Source organism: Poecile atricapillus, chromosome 9, assembly GCF_030490865.1.
Source record: "Poecile atricapillus isolate bPoeAtr1 chromosome 9, bPoeAtr1.hap1, whole genome shotgun sequence".
Lineage (NCBI taxonomy): Eukaryota > Metazoa > Chordata > Aves > Passeriformes > Paridae > Poecile > Poecile atricapillus.
Window position 1 is genome coordinate 9,194,656 of NC_081257.1, and position 23,551 is coordinate 9,218,206.

Consider the following 23,551-nt stretch of genomic DNA (forward strand, 5'->3'; position numbering starts at 1 on the left):
GTTTGGTAGGAAAAGACATTTTCCATGCTGAAGCCTGAGGAGGTCTTTGCCAGATGGAGCATGGAGCAACATATTCTGTGTTTGGCAAAAAGAACATTAAAAAAAAATTTATAGAGTTATTAAAAATAAAGGAAGCTGCAGCCTGGATTTGGCTCCATGTTGTAAGGCTTCTGCTCATACCTTGAAGTGGTTCTTCCATGAACAGTTCTCCAATGGAAACTGGAGATGGACAAAGAAATGTGCAAGTTCTTGGCTTTGTCATTTTAACTTCTTTTTTGTTCTTTGTGGTGTTAGGTAGGAAAAGTGGCATTTCTCCCAAGAAGTCCAAGTACATGACTCCAATGCAGCAGAAGCTGAACGAGGTGTACGAGGCTGTGAAGAACTACACGGACAAGCGCGGGCGGCGGCTGAGCGCGATCTTCCTGCGGCTGCCATCCCGCTCCGAGCTCCCCGACTACTACGTCACCATCAAAAAGCCTGTGGACATGGAAAAGATCAGGAGCCACATGATGGCAAATAAATACCAGGACATAGACTCCATGGTGGAGGACTTTGTCATGATGTTCAATAACGCTTGCACGTACAATGAACCAGAGTCTTTGATTTATAAAGATGCCCTGGTCCTCCACAAAGTTTTGCTTGAAACACGGAGAGAAATAGAAGGAGATGAGGATTCTCATGTGCCCAATGTCACTTTGCTGATTCAAGAACTCATCCATAACCTCTTTGTATCTGTTATGAGCCACCAGGATGATGAGGGCAGATGCTACAGTGACTCCTTAGCTGAGATTCCTGCTGTTGATCCCAACTTCCCAAATAAACCTCCTCTGACTTTTGATATTATCCGAAAAAATGTTGAAAATAATCGCTATAGAAGATTGGACTTGTTCCAGGAGAACATGTTTGAGGTACTGGAGAGGGCACGGAGAATGAACAGGTGAGCAAACACTTATTTTTCAGGTATCCTTTATAATGAATTTTGCATTTAATGTTAGACAAAGGCTGAAGTTTTTTTAAGGTGTTTGCTTTCCGTGATATGGGTGTTTGGAAAACTAAATCTCAAAAGCTCTATCAGGTCTTCAGTGGAATGTTTGCTTTCTTTTGAAAACAAGGAAGAAGTTAGTTTTCTGCAGAGAGATAATTTTGACAATAATCTGCCAAAGGTACACCTTATGACAAACAGGTTCCTGCTAACTTTCAAATTGAAAAAATGAAGAGAGCTGTTCACTAACTGCTCAAATTGTGAATTACTCTTTTGGAGCAATCACACTTGGGTGAGTTATGGTAACACCGTGCAAAAACTATGAACACTTGCAACTTCTTGTAGAGTTTTGCTTGAATTCAGTAGCCTTTCTGGGAATGTGCAGATGAGAGGTTGACTGTGAAGGGCAGGAGGTAAAAAAATACCTTTACCTTTTTTAATTATTTAAAAAAATACATCTACTAAGAGGAATATAGATAATTAAAATAAGTCAGTTTTTAAAATAGTACTGTTGTTACTTAGGTTTTCAGAAACTAACAGATTGTAGCGGTCCAGTGACAAGTAGCTTTAGTCACAACTAGTTACCTTCAAGTTCCTGGCATTTCAGGACTGGTGTATACAAAAATCCTGTTTTGGGTGAGCTGTAATGCAGATTACAGTGGACTAACAGGTGAAGCATCACTTAATATTTCATGAATTCAAGTTAATCTCTGCTGCTGCTTATGAGTAAGCACAGAAATCTATTGGCAAAGTGAAGCTTTTGATGGATCACAAAGAGTGGTGATTGATGGGTGTGTTTAGGCTCCTGTTTGACTCTGCAGAAACTGTGTTCTTACCCTGTTGCTCATGTTTTTGTACAGGACTGATTCAGAGATCTATGAGGATGCAGTAGAACTTCAGCAATTCTTCATTAAAATTCGAGATGAACTATGTAAAAATGGAGAGATTCTGCTGTCACCTGCTCTCAGCTACACCACCAAGCACCTTCACAACGATGTAGAAAAGGAAAAGAAGGAAAAGCTGCCCAAAGAAATAGAGGAGGATAAGCTCAAAAGGGAGGAGGAGAAGAGAGGTAGCTACTTTTGTTCCATTAATTTTGAATGTACTAAATGAAAAATGTACCCATACATATGATGTGTTGTTCAGCTTTGCCTGCTGAAAGGACCTCAATAGTCTGCTTGTCCCTAAGTCTTTTATTTTCAAGTTATGAGAGATTTATTTTATTTTGATCCTTATCAGCCAGACCAGAGGGCTTTTAAGAAAGAGACGTAGGTAGATATTAACCCTATGTGAACTCTTTAATCAGAATATCTCAGAGTACCAGTATTTATTTCAAGGATATTAAAAAAGAAAACAATAGCTTTTTACTTAAGCTTCTGCTGATAATAAACTTAATTAATATTTCCATTGACCTTTTAGTCATTTTCTTTTTGACAAATACTGACAGTGTTATCTATGATCATGCTTTTGACACTGCTAAAGAACTGAGGTTTGGTAAGCCTTTTGTGTTTTGGCTACTGTGGATGTGAAGAGGAGTGGGCTTGCACTACTTTGTAGGGCATGAAGTGTATCCTGAAGGTCCTTTATTTCACAGTTCCTGGCTGTTTCTGTCCATACTCCATTGTGCACCATGTTTAAAGGAATAAATAAGCTCTCCAGTTACACCTTTACACAGACAGGAGCAGAACTGTTGACAATTTTGTCCTTGAATCATCTTTCTTACATGGTTCATCTTCCCTCATGGATGTCAGCAGCAGTAAAGCCTGGTTACTCCAGGCTCAGAGTGAGGCACTGGCATCAAGAATCTTGGCTAATATGGAAATATGACATTACTAACATCTGTTTTTCCTTTCTTGAAATAAGAAGCTGAAAAGAGCGAAGATTCCTCTGGATCAGCTGGGCTGTCAAATTTGCATCGGACCTACAGCCAGGACTGCAGCTTCAAGAACAGCATGTACCATGTGGGGGATTATGTGTATGTGGAGCCTGCAGAGGCCAACTTGCAGCCTCACATCGTCTGCATTGAGAGGCTGTGGGAAGATTCAGCTGGTAAGGATGTCCTTACTGCAGGAAAACACTAGGGTGAAACTTGTTATTATTATTTTAAGCTTCTAATTTCATTTTTTTACTTGTGTAGATTTTATTTACTTTATTTGCAGAACTGCTTGGATCAGTGAAGTGTTTGGTTTTTTTGTTTCTGAGTTGCTTTTTTTCTAAAGGATATTACAATTAGAAAATTCTTGGGACAGCATGGGCTTTTTTTGGTGTTCTTACCTGCCTACCCTCGAATTGTAAGCCTCTCAGAAACGGGATTCTGAGTGGGATGGACTCCTTGTAATTTAGGTGAACAAGAATGCTGTTTTTCTGTGCTGAGAAATCTGAACCAAAGATGGGCACAGGTTTCCTTTGATCTAGAAAAATAGTAAATATTTGTAACTTCTTTATGAATCATTTTTATGGATTTGAGTTGTCATCATGTAATTTATCACAGCATAAAATGAAAGAAATATTTCTTTAAAAACTTAAAAACAATTACTTGAGATTCTTTAAATAATCAGGTGATTATTGTGTGGACGTCAAGGCCTGAAAGGCAAAATCTATAAATAAGAATGAATTTCTTATTTATTTTTCTGAGATAGGTTTTACTGGAGAAATAACCATTAGCAGGTTTTTTAAAAAACCTTGTTTTCCTTTTCTGAAAAGCTGAATATTTCCCTGTTTAAAAGCAGGTTGCTCTTAGTATAAATGACTATATGGCTATTTGATTAATCAGTCAATTGCTAATTGTTCTTACTTGACTCATGCACTAGGGAATGTCATCTTATGGGTTTTTTTCTTTCTGTCTCCCTTCTCTTTTTTTTGTTGTTTTCTATTTTGAAGGAGAGAAATGGCTCTATGGCTGCTGGTTTTATCGACCAAATGAAACTTTTCACCTTGCAACACGAAAATTCCTGGAGAAAGAAGTTTTTAAAAGTGATTATTACAATAAAGTTCCTGTTAGTAAAATTTTAGGCAAATGTGTGGTCATGTTTGTCAAGGTGAGAGTCTATTCAGATTAATTTATAAAATAAGTAATGCTTTCTGTGATTTCCTGTAGAGCTGTTGGCTCTACAGGAAACATTCCACTAATACCTAAATAAAATAGGACTTGCTTCTGTGGGCTGTTTGGATTTTCCTTTGCTTCCTGACATAAGTGGTTCACCCAGGTGATGGAGTTTCCCTGTGCTGGTTGATTTGTGCTTATGGTCACCCCTGGCTTGGTGAATGTGTCCTTTTTCCAAGTCAAAGTTCAGAAATCTTGTGATTTCAGGCTGCAGATCTTGTATTTTTTAATGCACTGGATTGGTAAATTAATAAAATCTAACTCTTCTCACATGCCAACCTGTACTGAATTAACCCCTTCTCCAAGGGTGGGATTTCTTGTTTGTTGTTATTCTTAGTAAAACTTGGACGTCAAACTGGAAGAGAACTCAGCAAAGAGGCTTCTGACAGAAGCAGTGAAAAAACTGAAGCCACGAGAGGGAGTTCACTGTGTGTCTGTGGGGTGTTGGTGTTGCTGAAATATTTCATATTTTTCCTTCAATCTGCAGGAATATTTTAAACTGTGCCCTGAAAACTTCAGAGATGAGGACGTTTACGTGTGCGAGTCGCGCTATTCTGCGAAGACAAAGTCTTTTAAAAAGATTAAACTGTGGACTATGCCTGTGAGCTCTGTCAGATTTGTCCCACGAGATGTGCCCCTGCCTGTGGTCAGAGTCGCTTCTGTGTTTGCCAATACAGACAAAGCAGATGAGGAGAAACACAGTGAAACACTGGAGGACAGTAAGGTGGGAGAAAGTATCCTTCATCTTGAAAAGGTATGCAAGGGGAACGTTGATTGTATTTGACAGAGAATGACAAAATATTAGCCCTTGTGGCTTGGGGTTCACCACATCCAGATGCAATAATAAAATATAAATTAATAAAATATTTATCTTATATTACAGACATTTGTAAATTAACACAAAATATAACTAGGCGTAAGAGAAAATAATAAACTGTAAATATTTGTTACAAGCCTTTTTCTTGTGATCATGTGATGGAGTTGGTTGGGTTTTTTACTGCTTCAGAAAATTACACTTTTACTGTAAAGCCTGCCCTAAGCCTAAAGAACCAGTAGAATTAAAAGTCTAATTTTAGTTCATGGCAGTGCTGAAATGCTTTGTTGTGTAGCATTTCAATAAAGCAGTTGGTAGCTAGGCAGCAGTAAGTAATACAAAATATTCTATTGTTTGTGACCTGTTTGTGGTTTATAACTAGTTTATTGTCAAAATGCTAAAGAATATTTCTGTCCAACATAGTGGATAAAATGGTTCATTTATTGTACCTAGAGTAAGAAAACAAATAAATTTAGGTAACTGCATTAAAATCAGTTAAATTTAATTAGTTTTGTCCAAAATAAATTTAGAGCCTTAAAAAAATAAGACACTCAAAAAATATCATAAATCACTAAAAAAACCTATGAAAAATCCACTTTGCATTTTTTAACAGAACCTGAGAACACATCCCCAGCACACCCATTGTCAGCTTTTGTCAGATACCTGGTGTGTATTAGTGTATTTATTCACATCATGACAAAAGATGGAATTAATTCTACTGGGAGAATGAAAACTCTTAGGATCTTTTCCTTCTATGCCTTGGTGAGACAGCCTGTGTTTCCTTGGCTTTCTGGTAACCCAGGCTGAAAGATGAAATGAGGCCCAATTGTAGTTTTTATTAAAAATTTAGAAATTAAATAGGGCAGATGGTATGAATTTGTAAGCAATACAAATGGAATTCCTATTCTTGTAAAACAGAGTTGAATCATTGTATTTTTGTGTCTGTTAGCTTGGCCATATATCCAGTTCTTGCTCCCTAAGCACATTACTTGGCTTTAAACCATCAAAGTTGACAAGGCTTGGCTTGGCCAGTTTACTTTGAAGCACTAGAACAAAAAAGGACCTGTAATCTGGCAAAGTTAGAGCTTTGTGAAATAGGAAAGCTTGCAACAGACATGGAGGATATCTTTGGCTTTGCAGTTTTAATTCAGAAAACTTCTGTACACACATCTCTGCTTAGTGCTTACCTGTTATTGTTAACATACATGTTGAGCAAAGCCTTTTGCTGGTACCTGGAATCTCTTTATTTCTGTGCTTGGTTTTCCTCCTTCCTCAAGTTTCTAAATGCTTCTTCTTCTGCAGGACAAAGAAGATGTTCCAGTAGAAATGTCCAATGGGGAACCTGGTTGCCATTACTTTGAACAGCTCTGCTACAATGACATGTGGCTGAAGGTTGGGGACTGTGTCTTCATAAAATCACATGGCCTGGTGCGGCCTCGAGTAGGAAGGTAAGGGCAGCTTCTCTGTTTGCAGTTTACAGCCGTAAAAATAACTTGGATAAAAGAGGGGCTGGTTGCAAAAAGGTATAAAAGAGGATGGGAAAAAATGTGATTAATTGTTACAAGGTCTTGATAGATTGAGGTGGAATTTTAGCTGCCTAATAAAAACCTGGTCCAGTTGTACAGCTGGAATTGGCTGTTCTGTATTTGTTTTCCACTGATGGTCTTCCTGAACATCCTGCTGCCTCATTTGGGTGAAATGGACTTTCATTTATGTTGCTGGTTTGGTTTCTGTGCAGAATTGAGAAGATGTGGGTGCGAGATGGAGCCGCGTATTTCTTTGGTCCAATCTTTATACATCCTGAAGAAACTGAGCATGAGCCAACTAAAATGTTCTACAAGAAGGAGGTGTTTTTGAGTAATTTGGAGGAGACCTGTCCCATGACTTGCATTTTGGGTAATTATTAACCACTTTAATCTGATGGACTTCTTCTTTTCCTACACAATCTGAAGTGATTGAAGGCTATGTGTAGGTTTGATTCCAAGTATGTCTTTTTCATTGAGGGAGGGAGGAGATACTGTTCAGTGAGTTTCTAATATCCATTCCTGCCTGTGGGCCTGTTGTGAGGATTCACTATAAGGAAGCTTTCTTACAATGAGGGAATTACATGTATGATATGAAAGTGAACATTGTTTACAGCCAGAGAACAGAAAATTCCATTATTCTTGAAAATTAATGTAATTACTCCAGTGCATATTACCTGGAAAGTTGAAAGGAGGAGTTGGAGGTTGAAGTTTGATTTGTTGCAGAAGATGATGCCTGTACTTTGTTTTGGATTTAGGATGCTGTGATAAATGCAGTAACTGACAGTGATCAAGGGGACTTGTGACTTTGTGTGTTCTCTAGTTCTTAAAAAAAAATCCAAAAGCTGCATTAAGTTGCTGTGGGTTTTTTGTGAGTGACATTATTTGGTTGGAATATCAATTGATGTATTTTCCGTAGTTGCGCCAAATTCCAGGAATCTTCCACACTTACGAGACAGGCAAAAAAAAATGGACTTTCCACACCTTTAAAAAAAAGTCTGCAAGCGTGGCTGCCTTCTTACCCAGCTCTTTCATTTCTGCAGGAAAGTGTGTCGTTCTGTCATTCAAAGACTTCCTCTCCTGCAGACCAACAGAAATCTCCGAAAACGATGTTTTTCTTTGCGAGAGCCGCTACAACGAAAGTGACAAACAAATGAAGAAATTCAAGGGGTTGAAGAGGTTTTCACTGTCTGCAAAAGTTGTAGATGATGAAATATACTATTTTAGGTAAAAATGTAAGGGGAACGAGGGGGTCACCTGAGCACTCTTCTGCATTGCAGTGGACTGGCAGCTAAGCCCCCACGCAGCCTTTTGGTCGCTGCCCCACAGTGGAATAGGGGAGAGAATCTGAAGGGCAGAAGGAAGAAAAACTCCTGGCTTGAGTTAAAAACAATTGGGAAATTAAAGCAAAGCTGCATGCACAAACAGAGCAAGATCAGCGGGCAGATGTTTGGCTGTTTCCTGGAAAGCAGGGCCTTGGCACATGGAATGGTTACTGGGAAAGACAAATGCCATGTCCCTGAATGTAGCCTGTCCTTTCCTTTTCCCCATGTTTTATTGCTGAGCACGGTGTCAGAGTATGGAATACCCCCTTGGTTGGTTTGGCTTAGCTGTCCCGGTTGTCTCCCCTCCCAAATCCCTGCCCAGCCTCAGCCTGCTGGGGCAGAGTAGGGAAAAGGAAAGGCCTTGATGCTGAGCTGTTCAGCACTAGTTACAGCAGGATGTGTTATCCACACCATTGTCTCACAGATCCAAAACACAGCACCTCTCAGCTGCTGTGCAGGAAATATACCCCATCCCAGCCTGACCCAGGACACCCACACAAGTCAGAGGTATAATTTCAAATAACCACACTCTTGGAAAGAAATCCAGATGGCATCAGTCTTTTTTATGGTCTTCATACCAATGGATGTTTTCTTTTTCTTCCTCTGACTTCAAGTTGTTACTTTCTCAGATTGGTACATTCTTTTGGATATTGTGAAAATACTTAAGTCCTCATTATGAGTAAGGAAAATCTTTTGGTGAACATTCAAATTAATAAAACAAAAATATTAAGTTCTAACTTCAGTAAAATGTGAAATCTAAGGAAGCTGTGTTGTTAACTGCCTTCTATTGTAGAAATTATGTACTTGCATTAAAATCCCCTTCTAACTCATGAAAAATCCTTCTAACAAGTGACTGAAATGAAGCATTGGCCATAGACACAAAATTTGTTCTGCTCAAGGGTCTGAAAGGAAGCATAGTCTTAAGTCACCATTGTTTCTATATTATTCAGTCAGAAATTAAGAAAAGTTGATTTTCTCTTCAAAAACAAGTTCATTCTCCTGTAAGGCATGAGTCTGTTCTCAGCTGCTTTTTGTCTTCCTCCTCCACCTTCCAGAAAACCCATAGTTCCTCAAAAAGAGCCATCTCCTCTACTGGAAAAGAAGATTCAGCAGCTGGAAGCAAAATTTGCTGAGTTGGAAGGAGGTGATGAGGACATGGAAGAGATGGGAGAAGAGGAAGGTGATATGACTGAAACACCTTCTATGCCTCAGCTTCAGGCCCCCTTAGCCAGTGATTTGGATATAATGCCTTATACTCCACCACAGGTAAGGATTTTCCTTCAGGAACCCTTGAACCTTTATATTCCACGTTCTTTTTGCAATCCAAATGAAGAAAGCCACATTTTATCATATACAAACAAAGGATTTATACTGAAATTTACAAGTATATGGAGTAAATGACACAAAACAATTTTGGCATATCCAGTATGATATCCAGGTGATACTGTTTCATTCCATTAAAATATTTCTAAAGGAAATAATTCAGCTGAGGAAAACCCAGGGTACATTTTTATGTATTAGTGTTGTTTCTAATAATGAGGTTTTCTGTGACACTTGTTCAGAAGTATCAGGCCTTTATATATAATTCAGATATAAAACTTCTTTATACAGCCCTGGAATTTGTATAACTGAGTGGAAGCAGAGTGAGGAACTGCCTTACCTGGAAATTCAACTTATTTCAATGAAATAGGTTTGTTTGCAACTGGATTAAACCCTTTATCTGTGTCGCCACACTCCCACATCCAGGCTAATGCCAGTCTTAAAGAGGCCATGGGAATGATCTGCTGGGAACAGGAGGGAGTTTCAGACACTTTTATGACCAGCAATGTTGATTTCTCCTGCATTACATTGAAAGGATGTGACCCCAGGGTAGAAATGTCTTTGGATTTTGTGAAAGAGTTGCTGAAATTGAAAGCTTTTGCCTGGTTTGAGTGTGATCTTTTGCCATGTGGGCACAATCAAATGTATTTTCCCTTGCAAAGCTGCTCACTGCTGCTCTTGTTTAACATGCTGAATTTTATAAGCAGCTTGAAAATTCTTGAAGAGTATTCCAGTAGATGTGGAATTTTATCTAGCAACTATTAAACCCTAAAACTTTTAAACTCTTTTTTCTTCTGCCAACAAAGACACTCTTATAACACCTAAGTATAGGAGCAGAGACAAGACAAGTGAATATGTGGTATTGTGGGGCTTGGCAGATAGGTGGGTGATGCTTTCCTGCTGCAGTTTGCTATGAATTGAGTCAAAGTACTTAAAAAAGAGGTGTGCAGCTTTATTCTTTGCTTTAGCAATATGTCTGAAAAGAGGAATAAAAGGGGGTCCTGGTTGATTTATTCTTTTAGCAAGTCTTAATGTAAATATGCTGTTATCTGGCTCCGGTGGAAAAGACTGTTCATTTAAAAATATGTGTATGGGAGATGGAAAAGAATAGAGAATGGAAGAACCAAATTTGGAATTCTTATGATTTCTCCAAGTCCCTGTTTACCCTTCCAAACTGATGGGGGGGGGGGTTTACATTAAATTACTGTTCCCAAAACTGTTGCAAGAACTATGTAGGCTAAAACAGGTGGTAAACTTGTAGCTCTATTTGCAAGTGTATCAGAGGCCAAATATATAATTAGATTTCCCTCTTTTTGGTTTGAGAACTCTCCATCTGCCAGTGTGGTCTTGCCCAAGAAGCCGGGATGGAATTGTATCTGCCCTGTGTATCATCCCAAACCCTGTGTGGGGTTTGCTTCACTTCCTCCAGACAAGTTGTCTTTAGGTTCACAATAAAAGTTTCAAGGGTAGATTGCAAGTTAGTACAGCGAAGTTTAGAATCCCATTTAAATGGGCCTCAGTTCATCTTACTTAAAATGATAAGCAAGACTTTTTAAGCATCTTGGTATTACTAAAACTTTTTTTTAGCTGAGAGAAGAGTGTTGAACTGTAGGGACAAAGATGCAAGTAGATGGAGTCAGTAACATGGTCAGAATTTCAGGAGAGGAAGTTGAATATATTCTGTTTCCTTTTTTGCCTCTACCAGGTACTTGGAAACAATGGCACTTTTCAAGATGTGACAGATTCGTAATGTTTGGGGTATGAGAAAGGCCTTCAGAGGATTTTGATGTGATAATACATTTATGGGTCTTATTGGTCAAAGTATGGATGAATTATGTGACAAATATAAATGGAAGTGCCTTCAAAAATGGGCTCCAGCTCCAGCAGTATCTCAGTATAGAGGTGTCAGAATAGGTTAGTTTTTTGGTGGCTGAAAACATCACAGAGCTCTCCCCAGGGATATCCATAGTAGGAAAAGCAAAGGAGCAGAATTTTTGTTACTCAACAACATAAAAACATGATGTGAATCTGTGGTGCAGGTAAACAGTGATCAGCAAAACTGGGCCTTGGTTTTTCAGGGAGAAATGGCTATTTACTTAATGAGAAGTGAACACTGGAGAGAAAGGAAGGTCTGGCAGGCAAAATAACATTTAGAAGGTGGAATGAGGGAGAGTAGGGATTGCAAAGGCCAATTTTGCAGGAGGAGGTGGAGAAGAATTTTCCTAAAATGTGCGATGGCAAATAAAATATTTTACTTAACTTGTGTTGGCAACGTCTCTGAACAGCTCAATGGACAAAATCTGTGACATGACACAATTCCTTTTGTTCTCTTTTGTGCGCTTGTGGTCATAACTGCTTTTTCTCACAGTCCACTCCCAAGTCTGTTAAGGGCAGCACCAAGAAGGAGGGATCAAAAAGGAAGATCAACATGAGTGGGTACATCTTGTTTAGCAGCGAGATGAGAGCTGTGATTAAAGCTCAGCACCCAGACTACTCCTTTGGAGAGCTCAGCAGACTTGTAGGAACTGAATGGAGAAACTTGGAAGCAACAAAGAAAGCAGAATATGAAGGTAAGTAAAAACTGAGATGCTGAACTCTTTTCTGCCTTTTTTCTTTCTCAACACTTTCTGTTGTTCAGATGACAGGTTTAATAAAAGAAAATATTTATATTTGTGTTCTGGCGTACCTTAAAAAGAAGTTCATATTGAGAGATGACTGAAGAGGATCAAAGAGCATATTTCAGTTATGCACAACTGATAATTTAAATGTCTTTGCCACAAATAACCAAATTAACAAAGACCAGGAAAATGGGCACAAATTAGAAGTAAGGGGGTATGGAGCTTCTGGGCTAGAACTTAGTTGGAAAGATATTTTGTCAATGTTTCCTTGAGGACTGAGGGATATTTTGGACAAGAAGCTCTTGAGAGCTGTAGCAGCAGGTAAGAAAGACTTACAGGGGAGTGGGGAAAAGTTCATTATTAAAAGTACTCAGAGTCTTAAGAGGCTTTGTACTGTACATATTGTAAATATGTCCTATTGTTCAGTACAGTATTAATCAACTCTTGTAACTGATTTTGTCAAGAAATTTCATATCCTGAAGTAAGCCTAGGAATATTTCATAATCGTGAGATACTTTAGACTTATCTCTTGTCCCTTTATTCCCTTTTCCTCAATTCCTTCCCTCCTTTCCTTTCCTTGCCTCCCTCCTTTTCTTCCCTCCCTCTTTTCCTTTCCTTCCATTCCTTCCCTCTCTTCTGATAGTCACTGTGTTTTAACTTTCATTTGATTAAAATAAAATACAGCTGATCTTTAACAGCCAGCCCTTACCCAAGCCAAATACATGGATTTAACATCCATAGTTACTTCTCTAGTTAATAGCATGTTAACACTATTAACTACTGTATTGATGCAACATTATTGAAAGAAAATGCTCCTTTGGATAGGAACATTTCAACACCTTGGAAAGTTATGGCCCAATTAAGTTATAACTCTGAGAATGAGATTTGATAGGTTTTCTGCACTCCCATAACTTAAAGGCAGCTTTGATCTTGAGGCTGAAAGCTTGCATGCTGTCACTGTCCACTCTCAACCACCACAGTCCTTTCTGAATTTTCAGTAGCACCTCTTTGCAGCTCTGGAGGGTAACATAGCACCCTCTGCTCTGTGCAAATTTGCTTTGCAAATGCTGCGAAGGGAAACGGTAACTGACTTTCTTTCTGAGATTGCTGGGGCCTTACTTTGTTCTGTAGTTGTTTCCTTTTACACCCTTCTAGGTGCATGTGTGATCTTTTTATTGGCAGACCCCTCCTTACAGCCTCATCCTTCAGCAGGAGGATGGCTGGCATGTCACTGCTTCCTCGCTTAGAGCAGCTTAAAGTCCTGCACTTCTGCAGGAAGGCTCTGTTTGTCCACCATGTTAATGATTGTCTGTGTGCTTCCATTTTAATCTTCCTTCTCAATTAAAATTTTCCAAAGCTTTTGGGGTTTGAGCTTCAGTTTCCCTGGCTTGGTGTCTGTCTTGAACTAGACTTACTTTTACTTAGTTTTGAGGGGTTGGGATGGGGTAACAAAGTGTCCAGACTGTGTTTGCTTATGGTGTGTGAAAAGAGAGAAACTTCACTCCTTCCCCTGTGAAGAGTCAAAATTCGTGTGTTCCCTGGTGTGGATGTGAACCAGGGAGCGGGCATGGTTTGACACCTCAGTTAAAAAGGGCCCTTCATTTTCTGATGAAAAGTGCTTTACATTTTAGATCCATTTTGACCCACTGAAAATTTTGTTTGGTTTATGTGTGTGGTTTTAGTTGGTTTTTTACCAATAGTTGAGTAAAGAAGAAGCAGTGTTGGAAGTGCCTGCATGGCTAAATAAAGTAAAAGGGATTGAGGGAAAGGCCTGTTGTAAGGAAAAACTGTTCAGAGCAGGTCTCTTTCCTGTCTCTTGAGATGTGCTGAAAATGTTCAAATGATCTCAAGTTCTGGCCTATGTGATTTGGGTTTATTATTGAGTATTAGGGTGAATGCTTTAGGCTGAACTTTCAGATACCTCCTCCAGTTCCCTTTGGCAGTGTTAGTCCATTTGTTACTTCCTACTGTGGCAGTCAGGGCATGGATAGGGGCTAGGTAAAGCTTCAGTACTGTCCTATGTCAGGTCCTTCTTCAAACCTCAGCACTCTGAAGTCTGATAAAGCTGAACACTTAACAGTAATTTCTCATTCATCAGAGTGTCTCTTTTGCTTTTGTCTGACTATTTTTTATTTTTTAGCTGGCCAAAAGTAGGTGAGAGTCAGAACAACTGCTTCATCTTTTCCCGAAGTGCTTGCTGTGCTCTGGAGAGGATTTTCCCATTTTTCTACTTCAGGATCTACCTTTAAATATCTTGTGTATTTTCTGCTCAACTGCATCCGAGTTGCCTATATTAAATGTAGAAGTTTCTCTGCGTCGTCATCACTCCTTGAAATTGCAGAAGTGGGAAGAAGGAAGGAAATGTCTTTGGAAATGAAACTGGTCTTTGAGTGTATGAAAGTAGTGCTAGAAGCTGCATAAACAGGTTCTAGAGGAGTCAAAAGTGTGGTAGATATTCAAAGTCATGTCCTAGAGGAAGTGAGTAACACAGGCAGGATGCATAACTTAATTTCCTTGATGAACTTCTTCTTAGCCTTTGTTTGACAGAGGACTGATTGCTGGTTTAGCGGCAGTTTCCATCTTTCACCAACTGCAAGAGAACTCATAGCCCTGTATTCACTGTTGTTAAAAATTGCTGGAGATGTATCCTGCATCCATTTATTCTTCCTTGTTCCTCATTGTGCCAGTCAGACACAACGTTCAGAGTAAACACAGCAGGAACTTGCATGCCCATGAAGCACCTGGAGTGGGCATTCAGTATTTCTCCTTTTTTGTTTGCTTGGTTTTTGGTTTTTTTCTTTCTTCTTCCCATGACCCTTTGCCCTTCCCTTAATATAAAATTGTCCTCTGGTCAGATTACCCTGCAGTAGATCTTTTGTTCTTGCAGTCACAGTGAGAGACTTGATTGAGATAATGACCAGATTCATCGTACAAAGGACACACATGGCCTCCAGTGAGCAGCACAATGTGAGTTAGACATCTTCAGAAAAAAAAAAAAAATAACTCTTAGGGGACCAAACGGGGAAGTGACAGAAAGAAGCAGAGAAAAATTTTTGGTTTATCAAACTGCTGCTTGTTATGTTCCAAAAGATAAGGACCAATATGCACTAGGGAAACTTTACAAATGCTCCCCGATTTTGCCACCACTTTTCAGCTGCATCAGTAGTAAAATAGATGGGGAGCCCACAAATGGCTGTGCCACCAGCTGGCACTGCTGTCTGTTCTTTGCAGCACTCTTTAGGGCACACCTGATGGTGGGACTTCAATTCCCACAGCAGCTGGTAGAGGATTCACCCAAGAGCTGCTGGCCTTGGCTGCAGCTGGTTTGGCTGAGCCAGTGGTGTCAAAACAGGGAATGTTTTGCCATGTCCTACTGCGGACCAAGCCTAGTGCTGGACTGCTGCTTCATGTTGGTAACACTGGTGTTATTATCATCAAATTTGTTCTTTTAATTTTTTTAAAAAAATTTATTTTATTCTTTATTTTAATTTTATTTTTTTTTTTAGAAAGAGATAAAACTTTGTGGAATATTTTTCATAAAAGGTACTCTAAAAGTCTTAGCTGCAGCCACATGAAATCAAATCATATGCTGTATAAAAAAGATTCATCTGTTCTACTTTATATTTGACTAAACTATGCCAGTGTCTGACTAGTCCTTTTTAATGAACAGATAATATTTTGAAATTCTGGGTTACAAAACAGAACTGAAAATCTAAAATACTTTTACAGAGCGGGCAGCTAAAGTTGCTGAGCAGCAGGAGAGAGAGCGAGCAGCACAGCAGCAGAATTCCTCCCCCCGGGCAGGCACTCCTGTCGGGGCTCTTATGGGGGTGGTGCCGCCACCAACACCAATGGGAATGCTCAATCAGCAGTTGACACCCGTTGCAGGTAAAACGTAGGAGCTATGACCATTTTTTCCTCATCCACTTTATCAACCCCCTTCATAACTCTGAACACTCTCTTGGGTCACGTTGGAAGCAAAAGCTCAAACTCTTCAGTCCTTCTTCATGATGAACATGCCTAGCGCAGCAGTGGCCTGGTGTCCAGCCTTACTTGCTCCAGTGGAGAATAGCCTGTGAAAAATGCAGGGAAGCAGGGTCCTCCTCGTGCAGTGCTCCTGTTCTGGTAGTGTGCAGTCGTGTTTATTCACTCTGCCTTGCAGAGTTCACCTTTAGCCCTACTGTAGCAGGAGGGCAGCAGCTAAATAGTCTTCTAGTGCATGCAGCATCTGTGGCAGTGGTAAAGCAGGAGGGAAATTGTTGGGGGTTTAATTGTCAGGGAGGTAAGAGCCAACAGAGTCTAACCCAGGTTTTAAATCCAAGCAAAAGCTTTGTAGAATTGCCTCTTAGGCACTGGTAAGCAGAGCAGACCAGGATCTAGAGCCATTGCAGAAACAAAGACAAAATGACAACATTGCTGGTTTTATCAGGTTATTTTTCAGAATAGAACTGAGCTTGGAGAACTCTTCCACGAGGTCCCTGTTGCTGGGTGTTGAGCTCGTTACCAGTTGTAATCCGGCTTGATTTCATAGGGAGTATGCTCGGAGTAAGTATTTTCAGGATCAGATCTGAAGACAATGTAGTCCACTGAAGGCTCTTGTATGGAAATCAGCCATACGTGGGTGAGAAAATTAATTAGGTGTGACCTGATAGGTTGTTTTCCTTCCCCAGTTTCTAATTAAAATAAGAACTAAATTGCTTCAGTCAAGGTCAAAATAGTGCCGAGTAGATAACAATCAGTATTTGGAGGGTTTTTGGTTTGAGTTTCGGGGTCTTTTTAGCTTTCCCTTAAGACATTCCAATTACTCCATTTATTCTTTTGTCATTTTTCTTTTTCTTTCTCATCTCACAGGCTGTGGCCTTATTTCGAGCTGACAGCCTGAAGCGTTTTTCATCACGATCTCTAAATCCCCTTTCAGTAAATAGGCTGCATGGATGTTTAACTGAAAGCACATTCCTTAGTTGGTACATGATCTCCAGGTTACAAAGCATTTGTTTACACTGAGTTGCATTTTTTTTTTGGCTTTTTTTCACTCTGTTTGTGGTAATTTCCCTCTGAACTGTTTGCAGTTGGTGTATGTTTGTATGTGTGTGTATGTACACTTTTCTGTGCATATATTAAGAAAAAGGAGAGGAAAAAGAGTTTCCCAGTGCTGATCTCTTTTGTGAATAATTTACATCAACCTAGAATATGTAGAAGTACCATCCTCTTGTGGTTGTGTTTTCTTAGTTTGGTTCTTAGGTTTTTTGGCACTGAGTCACTTTTCCAATTTTTGGAGGCAGGTGTTGATGGGCAGTAATACTTGCTGTTAACACTTCCTTAAAACTTCCCCAAAAATGTGCATTCTGCCAGCTACACATGCTACCTTATTTCCTGTGACAGCAAACCTCTATTTCAGGCCATTGTCTTATTCAAGCAGATCAACACTCGAGGCTCTTCGCTTTGGCTTTGGGAAATACTTCCTTAAAATAGATGATGGAGCAGATCCTTTTAAACCCTTTCTACTTTTGTGGCCCATTTGAAAAACACAGTATTTCATCTTTAGGTTTTCACAAGTCCTACTTGGAAGTATCTTGTTCTGTTTGGACCTCCTTCACATCCTTCTCCATCCTTGGATTGCTTATCTCTAGTTCAGAGAGCTTCTCCATCACAGAACTTCTTTATGGCCCACAGGGCCAGGAAATCTGGAAGCCTTCTGAGATGTGTTTCTCTTAGTGTGTAGCACTTCAATGTCTTCTACATTTAGGTATTGCAAAAGTTTACTTAATCTTACGTTGTTATAATAAAAAACAGGAGAACAAGTAATTTCAAAGACATCCTAAATCACAGTTGTGGGAGCTGGAAATAGTTTGGCCATGTTTGCTAGTTTAAAATAAAAGTTTGCAATTCGTACATGGGGTAAGAAAATGGCTGCTCTTACTCAGAATGAGCTACAAGAAATGATTTATCATGGAGATTGGATGGCACCTTTATTAGCCAGTTGTTGAGTATTTTAATTGGAAATGTAGAACTAAGCTTCCATGATTGATAAATATGGGTTTGATTCTTTGGAGAGTTTTTTGTTTGTTTGTTTGTTTGTTTGTTTTAAAGCTTCAGAAGTGCATTAACTGCACTGAAGATGTGTCAGCAGCTCGGGGTGCACAGCAAGCACCAGGCAGTAGCTACAGTGTGAAAGCTCTTTATGCCAAGGAGGCTTTTATTGTGTTTCTTCTTTTCCTTTTTCCATTGGAAGTATGGATTTCCCTGTAATAAAGAGGTACAGATAAGGTTGCCAATATTTGAAATAGGTACCTACAGCATATTTCGTGTGTCAGTCTAGGTGCCCTGTGGAAAATGAAGGCTTGAGGGAGATTAGTTCTTTATTTTCTTGGTGTTTTCTCCATGTAAAGTTTTTGAGATGAGAGGTTTGTCACTTCTGTAACATCCTGAGGAAGTGACAGGTTTAGCTTTTATTTTGGAGCTGCTTCTCCTGTTTGGACCCTGGGCTGGTGACAGCTTTGTTCTCAGTCAGAACTGATGAGAGTTTTTGGCCAGTCTCATTGCAGAAGTCTCTGTTTTGAAAGTTCCTTTTATGAATTACAGGGAATGTGGCAAAGACTCGGTGGTTTCTTGGAGCAGACTATAGAAGCCCCAACAAATCTGCATTTCTAACTTGTCTCATCTCTCTAGACCTGCTTCTGTCCTCTGTCATCTTTTCATTGTCTTTCCAACCCCTTTCCTTGCTTACCTGGCAATGCATCCATTTAAGTTAATCATTCCAGGGTCTAACAAGCATAGTGCAGTTATACTGTGTAGGTTCACTACATGGATAGCAGAAAATATGAGCCAAAGCCAGAGAAATTTTCTTCCTTCACATGCAGAAAACTAAATTTTTGAGCAGCAGCACAATGCAGTGTTTGCAGTGTCACTGATTTTCCTCTAAAGACACCTTGCAGACATGGACAGTGAAATTCTGTGAGGGACTGCAGGTGTTCCTTTTGAGCCCTTTCACTTCAATCTAATGCCATGAGCGTAAGTTACTGCGCAAGTTACTACTACATGAGCATAAGCCCAGCACTTTAAACCCAAGTTTAAAATCTGTGTTGCTGTCTTAGTTCATACTGGAGATGGTTTAATAAAAATCATCCATCACTGCCATTAGATTCAAGTATGTGAATGTTGGAGGGCTTTTGTGCATCAGTTTTGCATGTGTACTGCAGGAAAATGTCTGGGGCTTTATTTTTGTGGCCTCTGAACTAGCCTACAGAGCAGGGCTGTCTGTGGGGCTGGCCAGCCAGTGTTGTGTTTGTAATCTGTGTGCAGATGGCAGAGCTTTAAGCTGTATTAAAACTGCTTGCATTAGTAACATATAATTGTGGCTGAATTTATGCCTTGTGTTAACATATCTGAGTATTCAACATTTATTGCCCTGTGAGAAACATATAAACACACTAAATACTAATTCATCAAAAGTATAGTGTTTCATATTTACAGCTTTTTTTTTTAGTTTTTGGTTTTTTTTTATTTTGCAAGATACTAATTGTAGTATTGTCTTGCTGTACTAAAGGTGCTTTTTTTTGTGCGTGTGTGTGTGGATAGTGCATGTCTGTGCATACTGTGTAGACCATACTGCATGTTATTGATGCATGTTTGAAATTTGTTGTGTCCTTCAAGGCATGATAAGTGGCTATCCACCGGTGCTGCCACCTTTGCAGGGCCCAGTTGATGGCATTGTTAGCATGGGCAGCATGCAGCCACTTCACCCAGGGGTGCCCCCACCCCACCAACTCCCGCCAGGTATGCCAGGCATCCCAGGCATCCCACCACCCGGTAAGAACCTCATCCTCATTCCCTCTTTATTTCATTGTCATGTACTTGGTTTAACCCATTGTTACAGGAGTTCTCTGCAGCTTGTTCTGGTCCTGGCTTTGGATTGTGAGCAGCAGCACTGCTGATTATGAGGGGTGTGCAAAATACTGGCACAACAGCATGTCCAGTAAGCCCTCAGGGAAAGGGTACTGGAGAAACATGCTGCTCCAGCAGGAGTTTTGCTCCAGTCAAAAAACCCTTGATAATTGTGCTTGAGTTTATCAGAGGTGTGAAAAGCTGAAATCACCCTGTTCACATCCTTATGTTATTTGAACAGTATCTCTACACTCATCCTTTTTTCATTTGAAGTGGGCTTATAAGTGAAATTTATTGTTCTTGTTCCTTACCAAAGTCTTTTTCAGTGTGTTAATGTCAGACTGCACTGAAATGAGCCTGGTCATATAAGACTCTGTGGCCACTAGAGTACTGATGTGTTACTGTAAAAGTGTTCAGATTAAAGCTTGCTGATAGAACAGTGACTGGAAATATGTAGGGACAAGGTGAATTCAGTATTCCCTGTGGCCAAATTTTGAATTGATTTTTGAGAGCATTTCTATTGCATTTGCTGTATTTTTACCACACTTTTGATTAAAAGTGAGGCTTAAATGAAACATTTTACCAGTGTTAATGCCATTAACATGTCCCAGTTAAGGGGAAAGACATTTATCTGCCCTCTTGATCTGTTCCCTGCTGATTCATTTTTTACCTCTGATAATTCATGTGCCCATGAAAAAGATGTGCTATCCCTCTGTTCAGCAGTAAACAAGCTGTGGACAAAATTGTCTCATTTGCCTCCCCCTATCCCCTTGCAAATGTTTTTATCAGAAGCTGTTTTAAGAATTTTATCTGTACATAAATTACTTGAGTTGGGGAGTTTTTGTTTGCTTGCCTGGTGTTTATGAAATCCATCAGCATTACACACGCAGCTTGGCTGGAGCACACAATTCCCTGCGATGGCACCTAGAGGGAGCAGGACAGCAGCTGTGCAGTGACATTAGCACACATCAGCTAAACATGTGGGAGGTGAATCCAGGACAGCACATCCCTCTGAAAGGCTGCTCCCACCATGGTGGGCTGGATGTTTGTGTTTAAAACTGATGGGATGTGGATTAGTCAAGAAACAATGTCTGGGAGTGCAGGACCCCACGTGAAGTGGTGCTGAACTGGGCACAACAGGCTAAGGGTGAAGCCGTGCTCTGGTGCTGTGATGGGGAGGGTGCCCTCCTCCAAACCCTTTCCCTTTGGACTAAAAATAATTCCACAGCTTGTGTTACCAATGTTTTTCCCAACTTCTGACATACTGTTGGTACAGATGCATTTAAAATGGGAGCTGTGATCAAATGGAAAATGCATTTGAATAATGCTTTAGTGAGTGAAACCCAGTAGCACATCCTTTGATCACTGATACAGAAATCATGTATTTAATTCATGTAAATTAAATCTTCAGGAAGAGCACAGTTAGTCTGCAGCTTTTCCAATGAGTGAACATGAGAAGTGGCACAAACAGAAAGAAAGCAGCAGCATGCATAACTTTCATTTTTTTCAGACCAGAGCATCTGTATATAAAATGTCAGGAACTGCATGATTCTCATTTAGATCTGTACATTTTTGTATGTAAGACTGACGTGGTTGTGCTGCATTCTGTGCAGTAGGGAGAAGTCCCAATATGCTTGAGAAAAACAGCTTTTATTTTTTTGACATTGATTTTAAATATTCATTGTTCTCTAAGGCTGTTGAAGCTTAACCTGCAAGCTGCATTTTGTATTAGTGACATCTAACAGAATTTATGAAAGACCTGAATTTCATCTTGCTGTGAACATTTTACAAAACTGAACACAAGGAAATGTGAAGTGTTGCTAAAGCAGATCAGCATTTCCTTTCTTAAAGGAAAGACTTCAGGAAGATCCTGTCAAGCCAAAGGTGTATATTATAAATGAAAAGATGCAATCAGGCAATCACCAAGTAACACAAAAAAAGCCTGAAAAGCCAAACCTATTCACTTTGCATTTCTCTATTTAAAATTATTCAACAGGCCACATATCAGTGTTTGGTAGTTGTCATGTTGGCTTTTTTTTTTTTCTTCATTCAAAAACTTACGAAGTTTTTTACTGGGGGCGAGGGGAATATTTGAATGTTGTACATCCAGTTAAAATAACGGTGAGCAGTGATATCAAAGTATTAATTCTTTCTATAGAAGACCAAAGAGGTATTTGTCACTGCTCTGAAGTAAGACTAATTATTTTATATTTTGGAATATAGGTGTTATAGGCCAAAATGTGTCCCCTATGGTAGGCACTCCAGCACCAGGAGCGAGTCCTTTTGGACAGCAGGTGAGTCATTTTTGCATTATTTATGAGGCTCTAAGGCTCAGAATCAGCATCTGAGTAACATCCCAGTTTAGACATGTAAGGATGCACATAGGCTTTCCCAGGGAGAACAGAAATGAAATGTTCTGATATGTTTAGAGCCAATTGATATCTCACACTTAGAGAGTATGTCTGTATTTGATGATGGCATTGTTGTTACACTCAGGAGGTTTGTTGAATGAGGTAACTTCAGTACAAACAAGGCAGTGTTTTGTCTCACTTTTCTACTAAACTGTAATTTCAGCATACTGTGAAACTGCTGATAATTTAGGTTTTGTGTGCTTTGTGACACAGAGAGGACACTTCCCGTTTTATCAGTTGATGCATAGGTAACAGAATATTCATATTTCACAAACTGATGAAGCAGATGTTGGTTGGCAGTTCAGAATTTGTGAGCGTGGGTAACTGATGAGCTGACGTTTTTTCTCAGTGATTAATGAAGATTAACTGTTCAGATAATTTCCAATTTTATTGACTACATTTTTGCATCATAAAGAGAAATGTGGTTTTGGCTTGAGGGTGTAAAGAAAGGGAGGGAGAGTTGCTGTGCACAGGCAAGTAGTGGTAGCATGGGGGTGGGGGTATGGTTTTAAACTAAAAGAGGAGAGGTTCAGGTTAGATGCTGGGAAGAAGTTATTTATTCAGAGGCACTCACACAGGTTGCCCAGAGAAGCTGTGGCTGCCCCACCCCTGAAGTTGTTCAAGGCCAGGTTGGATGGGGCTTGGAGTGACCTGGTCTAGTGGAATGTGTTTCTGCACATGGCAGGGGTTGGAATGACATGGGCTTTAAGGCCTCTTTCAACCCAAACCATTCTGTGATTCTATGAGTACTAGAAGTTAAGTGGTAAAGTGTTGATGTTGTGATGTTGAGTTATTCCAGACAACAGGATGTCTGTGCTAAGAGTTCTCAGTACTGCTGGTTAATCACAGTGGTAGGAATTCTGTTGTGTGACTGGGAATTTTCCTGCCTGAGATTTTTGCCTGATAGTGATTCTGTGGAAATAACCCAGTTGTCCAAGGATCTGTGTCAGTTTGGATTAGATGTTTTAGAGTTAAATCTTGCACTTCACAGACCACAGTATTTCAGATCAAATTGGAGAAAACAGGAAATGAAAAGGAGATAGAAGGTGTAATTAAGGCTAGGAGAGAAGAGATACAGTGATGATAACCAGAGTATATTTACATAGATCAGAAATATGAGCAATATCTGTTGAGTATGAAGGGTTGGTTTGTACTTCCTTTCTTGGTACATCTCCCGGCCAAAATGCGCATCTCCAGGGAAATTTTCTCAGGCTTTTGCACATAATCTCAGTTGAAACTCCATTGCATGAGGATGCCCTGAGGCTGGGGTGTGACCTGTGGGGTGTGACCCCTGGCTGGCTTTGCATTTCAGATGGGGATCCTGGGCCCGCCGGGCCAGCAGGCGCCCCCGCCGTACCCAGGGCAGAGCCCTGCCAGCCAGCCCGTCATGCAGCAGCCCAGCACCCCCATGTTCGTCTCCCCTCCACCAAAGACACAGAGGCTCCTCCATTCTGAAGCCTACCTGAAATACATCGAGGGGCTCAGTGCTGAGTCAAACAGTATCAGCAAGTGGGACCAGACCCTTGCAGGTAAGGCTTTGGCTTCCTTGTAACCCATTATTTTTGCTTTTA

At 40.0% G+C, this 23,551-nt stretch overlaps 1 protein-coding gene across 12 annotated transcripts in view; it reads left to right on the top strand.

Annotated features, from left to right (window-relative positions):
- Positions 1–23,551, top strand: part of PBRM1 (polybromo 1) — a 58,924-nt gene that overhangs the window by 29,278 nt on the left and 6,095 nt on the right. For 8 of the 12 annotated variants that reach the window (XM_058844608.1, XM_058844597.1, XM_058844603.1 and 5 more), the window contains 13 exons: positions 295–937; positions 1,843–2,054; positions 2,846–3,031; positions 3,863–4,020; positions 4,573–4,839; positions 6,202–6,347; positions 6,638–6,795; positions 7,466–7,649; positions 8,803–9,013; positions 11,436–11,637; positions 19,339–19,494; positions 21,793–21,863; positions 23,293–23,509. In XM_058844608.1, the coding sequence (XP_058700591.1) occupies positions 295–937; positions 1,843–2,054; positions 2,846–3,031; positions 3,863–4,020; positions 4,573–4,839; positions 6,202–6,347; positions 6,638–6,795; positions 7,466–7,649; positions 8,803–9,013; positions 11,436–11,637; positions 19,339–19,494; positions 21,793–21,863; positions 23,293–23,509 (2,811 nt within the window). Of the gene's footprint in view, positions 1–294; positions 938–1,842; positions 2,055–2,845; positions 3,032–3,862; positions 4,021–4,572; positions 4,840–6,201; positions 6,348–6,637; positions 6,796–7,465; positions 7,650–8,802; positions 9,014–11,435; positions 11,638–15,414; positions 15,574–19,338; positions 19,495–21,792; positions 21,864–23,292; positions 23,510–23,551 lie in introns of all 12 variants that reach the window. The other 4 variants (XM_058844605.1, XM_058844606.1, XM_058844607.1 and 1 more) reach the window with 2 other exon arrangements.